Genomic DNA, 12,314 nt, shown 5'->3' with positions numbered 1-12,314 from the left:
ACAGCTGCAACTAGTGGAGAAGACGGGATAACAGCTATTTATCAGCTTAAATTAGCGTCAGTTGGACTTGACAGTGACCCGTACAGTTACCCCAAGAACCAGTGGTCCATGGACATTAATATTTGGTACAGTTACCAAGAACCAGTGGTCCATGGACATTAATATTTGGTACAGTTACCAAGAACCAGTGGTCCATGGACATTAATATTTGGTACAGTTACCAAGAACCAGTGGTCCATGGACATTAATATTTGGTACAGTTACCCCAAGAACCAGTGGTCCATGGACATTAATATTTGGTACAGTTACCAAGAACCAGTGGTCCATGGACATTAATATTTGGTACAGTTAACAATAACCAGTGGTCCATGGACATTAATATTTGGTACAGTTACCAAGAACCAGTGGTCCATGGACATTAATATTTGGTACAGTTACCAAGAACCAGTGGTCCATGGACATTAATATTTGGTACAGTTACCCCAAGAACCAGTGGTCCATGGACATTAATATTTGGTACAGTTACCCCAAGAACCAGTGGTCCATGGACATTAATATTTGGTACAGTTACCAAGAACCAGTGGTCCATGGACATTAATATTTGGTACAGTTACCAAGAACCAGTGGTCCATGGACATTAATATTTGGTACAGTTACCAAGAACCAGTGGTCCATGGACATTAATATTTGCTACAGTTAACAAGAACCAGTGGTCCATGGACATTAATATTTGGTACAGTTACCAAGAACCAGTGGTCCATGGACATTAATATTTGGTACAGTTACCAAGAACCAGTGGTCCATGGACATTAATATTTGGTACAGTTACCAAGAACCAGTGGTCCATGGACATTAATATTTGCTACAGTTAACAAGAACCAGTGGTCCATGGACATTAATATTTGCTACAGTTAACAATAACCAGTGGTCCATGGACATTAAAGAGCATATTGCAGGTTAGGGTTTTTTCAAAAATTATACCTGACCTTATGTGAAAATGACTATGTGAGAAGATAATGTAGGATTTCATATGTTTTACAAGACATAAGGGCACGTATTCAGAGGAAAAAGTGGCTGATTTTAGCAAAGCTCCTAAAAACGCTTTTTTTTTCGAACACCGCATCATATGACGCAGCATCAAAGGAGACGTCTCCACAGCTCTGCCCCATCTAACTGCGCAGACCCCGTACACACGTAGCCGAGTATCTGCTAAACCCAAGATATTTTCCTATGTTTGGACCTGTCATGCACATGAAAACGCAAATAAACAAATGTTTAAAAAAACTCTGGGCAAAGTGAAGATTTTTGAAAACTCTGTTTATGTAGATGCGTGTAGACAGAGACAACCGGAGTTTTGCGTTTTCGAACGTCACATTATGCTCCAAAACAACAACAAATCTGCTCTGACGTCTAACGTGCGACCTTTGTTTACTACAGAACTACAGATGATCCACCATCTGTTCTCCAAGCTATTTATTAAATAAATGGTCTCTGCTCTTGTTCACCGTTTACTGCGTTACACCGACGCAGAGCCTACGCCGTAGGGTACGCGGTGACGCGCAGCCCTACGGCGTACCCTACGGCGTAGGGCTGCGTCGATTAACGCGGCAACTCCGTGGTGGGACACGGGGGGACTCGGGCTCGTTACCGAGAAGGAAGCTGCGCCGCGGAGGCGGCCCGAAGAACAGGTTTGGAATGCTTATGAATGTGGTCGAAAACGCAGATCTTCGGTTATGTGTGGAAGGTTTTTTTTTTAACAACGATGTAATGTGGATACAAATTATTTTATAAACGAAGGGGGGGAAATATTCGGTTTTAAAAATACCCGGCTATTTCGGATGCATTTAATCAGAAAAAAGAGAAGATAATAAGCTTGTTTTCTGTTTAGAAAGTACAAACGTAGACAGATTACAAGTACTCACCCATCTTTTAGGAGTTATTTTCTGAGTTTCTTTCAGGAGCGCAGGGTGAATAAAGGCTGATTTATGGTTCCGCGTAAAATCGACGGCGTAGCCTACGGCGTAGCCTACGGCGTAGTTTACGCAGCGCACACACGGCGTGCGCCGCGTAACCTACGCCGTAGAGTCTGCGTTGGTGTAACGCGGACCCATAAATCAGCCTTTTAAAAAGCGAGTTTCAGTCAATCTTCTGTCAATCAGAAGAACGTGGGGGCCCTAACGGGTTCGTAATTATAAGGCTGTGGCCCGTCATATTGGTGTGAATACACATTCACAACCTCTTCAGTGTCACAACTAACATTAAGATCCATTATTTTTCCTATTGTTGAATTCACCGCACTCCCTGCTGCTACGCCACTTCCGGTTCAGCTTTTTCAGATGCGGAAGTAAAATACTCTCACAAAAACCACTCTGGAAGTCACTGTAGTATATATTTATGCGTATTTCAATGAAAATTCAGTTCCTACATTATTTTCCTACACATTGATTCACAGGTGTCTCCAACCTGCAATATGCCCTTTAATATTTGGTACAGTTACCAAGAACCAGTGGTCCATGGACATTAATATTTGGTACAGTTACCAAGAACCAGTGGTCCATGGACATTAATATTTGGTACAGTTACCAAGAACCAGTGGTCCATGGACATTAATATTTGGTACAGTTACCAAGAACCAGTGGTCCATGGACATTAATATTTGGTACAGTTACCAAGAACCAGTGGTCCATGGACATTAATATTTGGTACAGTTACCAAGAACCAGTGGTCCATGGACATTAATATTTGGTACAGTTACCAAGAACCAGTGGTCCATGTACATTAATATTTGGCCACCAATCCAGTTTCCTGATATTTATATTTACTTAATTTCTACGCCGGGGAAATACACGAAGCAAAGCTTGAAGGCTTACAAAAGTCTTGACGCTTGGTCCAACTTCAAGGCAGGATTTATTGTAGAAATTATAGTGATGAGGACACCGAACTTTATGATTTGACCGTTAGAATCAGAATCAGATTTTATAGGCCAAGTTTGAACATTGCCCAGTTATTTTGCTCACTGTACCCAGATTCAAAAAAATAGCAAACAGTAAATAAACAAGTGTAGCACTTATTAACATATATACAATTAAAAAAACGGAAAGGTGCAGCAGAATGAGGTAGGCTCTAAATAACATACAATTTTTAAAAGTGAAAGGTGCAACACGTGCAGCAGAATGAGGCAGACACGAATATTGTTGGAAGGTGCATTGTTACAGCATGTGGTAGTGTTATTAAATTACTGTTATTATTAGGGCCCGAGCACTTACAGTGCGAAGGCCCTATTGTATCTGTGGGACATGTTTTTATTTTTCTCATTTTTCTTCCGACAAAATGAGGGCCTAAACGTGTCCCAAAAGTCACCAAATTTTGCACGCAAGCCAGGCCTGGCGAAAAATTTGATATTTCATGGTTTGCATTAATGGGCGTGGCAAAATGGCTCAACAGCGCCCCCTAGAAAACTTTGTGCCTCAAGCCCCACAATACGGTTTGACGTACATGCACGAAAATCGCTACACACCTGTATCATGTCGCAACTTAAAGAAAAGTCTCTTGGTGCCATGGCCGAAACCCAACAGGAAGTCGGCCATTTTGAACATTTTGAATTAATCGCGTAATTTTGGCGCAATTTATGCCATTCTTTCGGCAGTTAATACGGCCCGAACCGTAACGTGCACCCAGGTGTGTTATACATCAAAATGTGCGTCATCATGCAACAACGCGCATTACTTTTCTCTTTCAAAAGCGTTACCGTGGTGACGATAAGACGCCAAAAAGCGCGCCCCCCCTTCATCTGGTTGGTCCATATTTGATATGTCCTACTTTCTGCCATAACTTTTGAATGGTGTGACATAAAGACTTGTGGGTGGTGTCATCGGACTCGGTATTGAGTACTTGACCTTCATTGGCATGAATTAGCCCCGCCCCTTCTTCTGATTGTTCGGTATTTGATAGATCCTATTTTCTGCAATAACTTTTGAATGTTATGACATACAGACTTGTGGGGGGTGTCATCAGACTTAGTTTTGACTCCTTCACCTTAATTGGTGCAAATTAGTCCCGCCCCTTCTTCTGATTGGTCGATATGTGATAGTTCCTTTTTTCTGCCATAACTTTTGAATGGTTTCAGCTTTAATTGGTATTGCACGGTGATTGATTTCTCTGAGACTGTTAATTGTGGGAGTTCATCAGAGCAACAGCTCAGGGGAAGAAACTGTCCTTGTGTCTGGAGGTTTTGGCGTACAGAGCTCAGTAGCGCCGTCCAGAGGGGAGGAGTTGGAACTGACTGTGTCCTGGGTGTGAGGGGTCTGGTCCTGGTCCTGGACCTGGTCCTGGTCCTGGTCCTGGTCCTGGGTGTGAGGGGTCTGGTCCTGGTCCTGGTCCTGGGTGTGAGGGGTCTGCAGAGATGCTACCTGCCTGTTTCCTGGTCCTGGACCAGTACAGGTCCTGGATAGATGGAGGTTAGTCCCAGTTCTCCTCTCTGGAGACCTGATTGTCCGTTGCAGTCTGTTCTGTCCAGTTTGGTGGCTGATCTGAACCAGACAGTGATGGACCTGGACCTGGTCCTGGTCCTGGTCCAGTCCAGTTTGGTGGCTGATCTGAACCAGACAGTGATGGAAGTGCAGAGAACAGACTGGATGATGGTAGTGTAAAAGGTGTTCAGCATCTGCTGTGGAGGTTAAACTTCCTGAGCTGACGCAGGAAGTACAACCTCTGCTGAGCTTCTTCCTGACAGAGTAGATGTGGGTGGAACCACTTCAGGACCACTTCAGGACCACTTCAGGTCCACTTCAGGTCCACTTCAGGTCCACTTCAGGACCACTTCAGGTCCACTTCAGGTCCACTTCAGGTCCACTTCAGGTCCACTTCAGGTCCACTTCAGGACCACTTCAGGTCCACTTCAGGTCCACTTCAGGACCACTTCAGGTCCACTTCAGGACCACTTCAGGTCCACTTCAGGTCCACTTCAGGTCCACTTCAGGACCACTTCAGGACCACTTCAGGACCACTTCAGGACCACTTCAGGTCCACTTCAGGTCCACTTCAGGACCACTTCAGGACCACTTCAGGTCCACTTCAGGTCCAGGTCCACTTCAGGTCCACTTCAGGTCCACTTCAGGACCACTTCAGGTCCACTTCAGGTCCAGGTCCACTTCAGGTCCACTTCAGGTCCACTTCAGGACCACTTCAGGTCCACTTCAGGACCACTTCAGGTCCACTTCAGGTCCACTTCAGGTCCAGGTCCACTTCAGGACCACTTCAGGTCCACTTCAGGACCACTTCAGGTCCACTTCAGGACCACTTCAGGACCACTTCAGGTCCACTTCAGGACCACTTCAGGTCCACTTCAGGACCACTTCAGGTCCACTTCAGGACCACTTCAGGTCCAGGTCCACTTCAGGTCCACTTCAGGTCCACTTCAGGACCACTTCAGGACCACTTCAGGTCCAGGTCCACTTCAGGTCCACTTCAGGTCCACTTCAGGACCACTTCAGGACCACTTCAGGTCCACTTCAGGTCCACTTCAGGTCCACTTCAGGTCCACTTCAGGACCAGGACCACTTCAGGTCCACTTCAGGACCACTTCAGGACCACTTCAGGACCACTTGAGGTCCACTTCAGGACCAGGACCACTTCAGGTCCACTTCAGGACCACTTCAGGACCACTTCAGGACCACTTCAGGACCACTTGAGGTCCACTTCAGGACCAGGACCACTTCAGGTCCACTTCAGGACCACTTCAGGACCACTTCAGGACCACTTGAGGTCCACTTCAGGACCAGGACCACTTCAGGTCCACTTCAGGTCCACTTCAGGACCACTTCAGGACCACTTCAGGACCACTTGAGGTCCACTTCAGGTCCAGGTCCACTTCAGGTCCACTTCAGGTCCACTTCAGGACCACTTCAGGACCACTTCAGGTCCACTTCAGGTCCACTTCAGGTCCACTTCAGGACCACTTCAGGTCCACTTCAGGTCCACTTCAGGACCAGGACCACTTCAGGTCCACTTCAGGACCACTTCAGGACCACTTCAGGACCACTTCAGGTCCAGGTCCACTTCAGGACCACTTCAGGTCCACTTCAGGTCCACTTCAGGTCCACTTCAGGTCCACTTCAGGTCCACTTCAGGACCACTTCAGGACCACTTCAGGACCACTTCAGGACCCGGGAGGTTGTGGATCCAGGAACCTGAAGGAGTCTGTGGTGGATCCAGGAACCTGAAGGAGTCTGTGGTGGATCCAGGAACCTGAAGGAGTCTGTGGAGGAGACGGTGCTGTTGAGGATGGTGAGGGGGGGGGGGTGGCGGTGGGTTTTTCCTGAGGTCCACTGTCATCTCCACAGTCTTGAGCGGGTTCAGCGCCAGGTGGTTCTGACTGCACCAGTGGACCCAGCCACCCAAAAAGCAAGAAATCGGAGTCATCGTTTTACAGACTGCCAAAAAATCAGCTTAAGAGAGACAAATGGATCGCTGCAATTCACAGAAACAACTGGATTCCAGGCACCTAAACGTGGATTTGCGGTTCCTATTTTGTATCAGGTAATGTTGGATTTTTGGGTAGCTAACGTTAAACGGTCAAATCATAAAGTTCGGTGTCCTCATCACTTTAATTTCACCAACAAATCCTGCCTTGAAGTCGGACCAAGCTTGCGTCAAGACTATTGTAAGCCTTCATGCTTTGCTTCGTGTATTTCCCCGGCGTAGAAATTAAGTACATATAAATATCAGGAAACTGGATTGGTGTCCAAATATTAATGTCCATGGACCACTGGTTCTTGGTAACTGTACCAAATATTAATGTCCATGGACCACTGGTTCTTGGTAACTGTACCAAATATTAATGTCCATGGACCACTGGTTCTTGGTAACTGTACCAAATATTAATGTCCATGGACCACTGGTTCTTGGTAACTGTACCAAATATTAATGTCCATGGACCACTGGTTCTTGGTAACTGTACCAAATATTAATGTCCATGGACCACTGGTTCTTGGTAACTGTACCAAATATTAATGTCCATGGACCACTGGTTCTTGGTAACTGTACCAAATATTAATGTCCATGGACCACTGGTTCTTGGGGTAACTGTACCAAATATTAATGTCCATGGACCACTGGTTCTTGGTAACTGTACCAGATATTAATGTCCATGGACCACTGGTTCTTGGTAACTGTACCAAATATTAATGTCCATGGACCACTGGTTCTTGGTAACTGTACCAAACATTAATGTCCATGGACCACTGGTTCTTGGTAACTGTACCAAATATTAATGTCCATGGACCACTGGTTCTTGGTAACTGTACCAAATATTAATGTCCATGGACCACTGGTTCTTGGTAACTGTACCAAATATTAATGTCCATGGACCACTGGTTCTTGGTAACTGTACCAAATATTAATGTCCATGGACCACTGGTTCTTGGGGTAACTGTACCAAATATTAATGTCCATGGACCACTGGTTCTTGGTAACTGTACCAAATATTAATGTCCATGGACCACTGGTTCTTGGTAACTGTACCAAACATTAATGTCCATGGACCACTGGTTCTTGGTAAGTGTACCAAATATTAATGTCCATGGACCACTGGTTCTTGGTAACTGTACCAAATATTAATGTCCATGGACCACTGGTTCTTGGTAACTGTACCAAATATTAATGTCCATGGACCACTGGTTCTTGGTAACTGTACCAAATATTAATGTCCATGGACCACTGGTTCTTGGTAACTGTACCAAATATTAATGTCCATGGACCACTGGTTCTTGGGGTAACTGTACCAAATATTAATGTCCATGGACCACTGGTTCTTGGTAACTGTACGGGTCACTGTCAAGTCCAACTGCCTTTAATTTAAGCCGATAATCAGCTGTTATCCCGTCTTCTCCACTAGTTGCAGCTGGGGTCCAGTGGGGAAGTGACGTCAATGCAGACCCTCTATATTGACCTTAACCCGAATTTTGACTGCATGTAAACGTAGTCATGGATGAAACCCAGACTTTGCCCTGCATCTCTGAGGTATCTTTTTAACCAAAGCATGTCACATAATTCAATAAAGATCTTTAGATTTATGTCAACCTTTGAAAAGAGAGCCCACTTCTCCTGCAGGGCTGCAGGGCTGCAGGGCTTTATTACTTGCATATAAAGCCCAAAACGGCTTAGCTCTGCATTATTTGCAAGACCTGACTTGATAGTGCCTTATGTTCCTGGTAGAGCTCTCCGTTCTCAGAGTGCAGGTTTACTCGTAGTTCCTAGAGTATCCAAATGTAGATTTGGAAGGTGGGCGTTCTGCTATCAGGCACCACTACTATGGAACCAACTTCCAATCTGGGTTAAGGAGGCTGACACCACCTCCACCTTTAAAACTAAACTTAAAACCTTTCTGTTTAGTAAAGCCTATAGTTAGTGTTTAGTAAACCTCTAGCTGGTGTTGGTAAATCTCTAGGTAGTGTAAACTCTAGTGTGTTAGAGTCAGTAGTCATAGTTGCAGCTATAGGACAAGACTATAATAGTTAGTCTCAAATATAGCTTTGCTGCAGGGCTGCAGGGCCACAGGGCCACATGGCCGCATGGCCGCAGGGCTGCGTTACCTGGCCAGTATGTCCGGCAGCGTGGTGTGGATGAAGTCCTGCATGCACCGGTGTTCAGACGAGCGCTGCAGGAACAGCTGGAAGGCCCTCTGGTACCTGTCATCATCACGAACCAGACTCTCCAGGCCGGAGGACATGCTTCCCGACCTGGATCACGGGGAAAGAAGGTGTACTTTAGACCTGCCGTAAAAACACGGCTTTATTCAGGCTACAGCGCGTTTCCCGGCTTATAACATTGTAAACGTGAGGGTTGGATGGGTGGTATTTAGACACTCTTCATGAGGGAAAACAGCAGACGTTAGAGAGTCAGTTTTCCAGCAGAACTTTTACTGAAGCTCTCAGCATCAGAAATCACCATGACAACAACAACTTCCTTCTTTCTGACCCCATGTGACTAAACCAACCAATCAGGAGCCAGGAATGACCTAGATCGAGGCAAACGTAACAGAATAAACACATTCAAGAGTGTTTTAACTGTTGTGCTGGTATAAACATCTGAATCTGTAAATATGCACAAATGCATAACTAATTAAATACATAAACATTGTAAATATATTTTCTTGCTAAATTAACTTCACTTTTAAATCTTACATCACAGTAAAAGTATCGTAACGTCTCAACAAACTCACCGAGATGTTCCCAGCTTAGAGTTGTTTAATAAATAACTCCACAGGTCACTGTGGGCCGTAACCAGCGGCAACCAACTACCCCTCACTCAGTTACTCCTCTTATCTCTTTTCGTCCCTGACAGCAACCACGAACCGCCCGTAATTTACCCATCACCATGGTAACTAGGGTTGCCAACTGTCGTCCCATATTTATTAACTAAAGTATGTCCCGTATTGAGCTGAAAAGGGATGCACTTTGTCCCGTTTTACTGTGAGAATCAGAAAATAGTCATAAAATGCCAATGGAAAATGGCATTGAGCTGTTGAGTTCATGAGTTATTGTTTCCTGTTTTACTACAACTGTAGCTACAGTCATGGCCTTTGAGGCACAAATGTGTTTAAAAGTTTTCTACAGACTTTCTGTTTGCACTTTTGTTATTGCACTAAAAATGTGCACTATTACAGAATGGATGTTCTGCTTTCTTTCTATTGTTTTATATCAATTTATACAATTTTAAGTTAAGAAGGAGAGGTTTCTGTTCAAGAAAGATAATTATTTTATTCAGTTAATTTTGTTATTTTGTATTAAAGTGAATTGCTGGATAATAATTTGTTTTCCAGATGTTCATGGCATTGAAAAATAGGCAACTAATTCAATTCAGGTTTGAGTCAAATAGTTAAAAAATTGTTTCACTCACAAAAAAAGGGGCTAAAAAAATTCACCACGCCAGGAAGGGTGAAGGCTTGGGTTGGTGTATTTATTTTATATGAAAAAACTAAATGCTTTGGTTAGAATATGGTGTAAAAGTTCATTTATTTCAATAATTCAACTTAAAAGGTGAAACTAATATATTAAATAGTCTCATTACATGCAAAGCAAGATATTATAAGCCTTTATTTGTTATAATTTTGATGATTGAATTGTTTATTGATTTTATACAATATTCTATTTGAGATTTTTTATTTGGGGGTTTCATGAACTCTGAGCCACAATCATCAAAATTATAACAAATAAAGTCTTGAAGTATCTTGAAGTCACTTTTCATGTAGTGGGAAATAATTGTTTCACCTTTAGTTGAATTTACTGAAACGAATGGTTTTGCAATATATTCAAATTTTCCATATATAATAAATAAATAAATAAGAGCATAATAAATGTCCCGTATCAAACCATATCAAGCTCAGGGGACGTTTCAGGTATGAAGAACTGTGCAACGGATGTTTCTGTCTTTAATATATCCTGTCCTTTATTTTGTTCATTATTGTTAGTTCGTTGTTAGTTCTTTTAATTCCCAATTCCGTAATAATTCCCCTTTTTCCAGGGACGGGTGGCGACCCTGCCTGCAGATGAGGTGGCCTGCATTTATTTTTCAGGGTGTTGGCTAAAAACTGAATTATGGTTCTGCGTTAAATCGACGGCGTAGCCTACCGTACCGTGCGCGTCGCCGCGTACCCTATGCCGTACGCTCTGCGTTGGTGTAACGCGGAACCATAAATCAGCCTTAGTGGTAACGCTAGCCCCTGAGGCGTTCACGGACACCTGGACAACACAACACTTACTAAACTGAACAGAACTGAACAGTAGAGAACAAAACAGATAAACATTCCACATTACATTTCGTTACAGTATTAAGCATCCGAGCTTTATCCTATCTAACGTCCGTGACTTGAACCGACACGAAATGGACTTCAGTGGGGCGACCGACGGCGGGTATCCTGTTTTCAGAGACGTGTCCGCGGCGGCCAAGGCCGATTTATGGTTCCGCGTTACACCGACGCAGAGCCTACGGCGTAGGGTACGCAGCGACACTCACCGTACGGTGTGCGTCGCCGCGTACCCTACGCCATCCAATTTAACGCAGAACCATAATTCAGCCTTCACCAAGCAACTTCGATCATTTACGGCGGCGGCAACATTTACAGGAGAAAATAAAAATGATTACTTACATGTCTCTCGCGGATATGCGTGGGGAGAGTGAAAGCCCTCCCACCAGTTAACCAGCTTCCCTTTTACGAGACGAACGAGACAGAAAATCAGTCCAGTAAACACGCGCACGCCCCCCAGGTCCGTGTGAAATGTGGAATGGGCTCCAAGAAGATGTGGTTAACCGTTTCAGGTGCGAGTGTTTGCGTTCTCACGGCAGCTCTCAAAGCCCCTGGACAGATGGGGACAGATGTGGACAGATGTAGACAGATGTGCACAGATGTGTACCAGGGGAAAACTCTCCAGTTTTATGCTTCTGCTGTTGAGTGACATGTGGATGGTAAATCCCGATGATTTGAAGGCATCTTTCCGGAGTGGGCTGGTAACATGGGCAGCAGCTTTATCCATGAAGATTCCCACAGAGAGAACATTTACTTTATCGGCCCTTTCAATTTCCACAACACAAATAACCCAAAATAAACGTGTAAATAAAAAAAATAAAAAAAAATAAATATATATATATATATATATATATATATATATATATATATATATATATATATATATATATATATACACACACACAGGACTGTCTCAGAAAATAGGATCTAAATGTCCTTCAGAGTCCACCAGATCGCAGTCTAACACAATGTTTTTGAGGGGAGACACATTGTGGATGGAAACCTGAAGAATCAGCAGAAACCATGTGATGTTGTCGTGTCAATAAGAGCCCAGATCTCAAAACAATATTTCCAGATTCTTGTTAAATCTGTTCCGGAAAGAATTAAATTAGTTCTAATGGCAAAAGCGGGCATGCAAGGTTTATTAATGAAGTGGCTGTGAGTGTATGTTGTCAGCTTATTTTTCAGGCTGGTGTGGTGAGGACCCAGATGCAGGAGAGAGAAGGAGGCCGGAGGCAGGAGTTCTCAAAAAACAAGGATTTATTCCAAAGAAGGCAAAATCAAAGCGCTGCTTGGCAGGATCAAGAAACTAACAGGAACAGGGATAAAAAAACTAGAAAACGTGGCAGGAAACATGGAGGGCAAACCAGTACGGACCGACAGGGAACAAGGGAATGACAAGACCAGATATACTCAGGGGATAACGAGACACGACGAGACACAGGTGGAGACAATCAGGGCAGATGGGACACAGGCGGGGCAAAACAGAAACTGAAAGACTGGGGGAGGG

The 12,314-nt window shown here is 44.1% G+C and overlaps 1 protein-coding gene across 2 annotated transcripts in view; it reads right to left on the bottom strand.

Moving 5' to 3' along the window:
* hnmt (histamine N-methyltransferase) overlaps window positions 1-11,335 on the bottom strand; it is a 36,647-nt gene extending 25,312 nt beyond the window's left edge. The window contains exons 1-2 of one of the 2 annotated variants that reach the window (XM_061724317.1): window positions 11,147-11,335; window positions 8,592-8,738 (exon numbers count right to left, since the gene is read on the bottom strand). In XM_061724317.1, the coding sequence (XP_061580301.1) occupies window positions 8,592-8,738; window positions 11,147-11,148 (149 nt within the window). In that variant the 5' untranslated portion in view covers window positions 11,149-11,335. Of the gene's footprint in view, window positions 1-8,591; window positions 8,739-9,220; window positions 9,349-11,146 lie in introns of those variants that run through there. The other variant, XM_061724318.1, reaches the window with a different exon arrangement.
* Window positions 11,336-12,314: the final 979 nt, after the last annotated feature.

The sequence above is a fragment of the Cololabis saira genome, chromosome 6 (genome assembly GCF_033807715.1).
Source record: "Cololabis saira isolate AMF1-May2022 chromosome 6, fColSai1.1, whole genome shotgun sequence".
Classification (NCBI taxonomy): domain Eukaryota; kingdom Metazoa; phylum Chordata; class Actinopteri; order Beloniformes; family Belonidae; genus Cololabis; species Cololabis saira.
The sequence above is the reverse complement of the archived record's forward strand: the minus strand, read 5'-3'. Positions and strand labels throughout refer to the sequence as shown.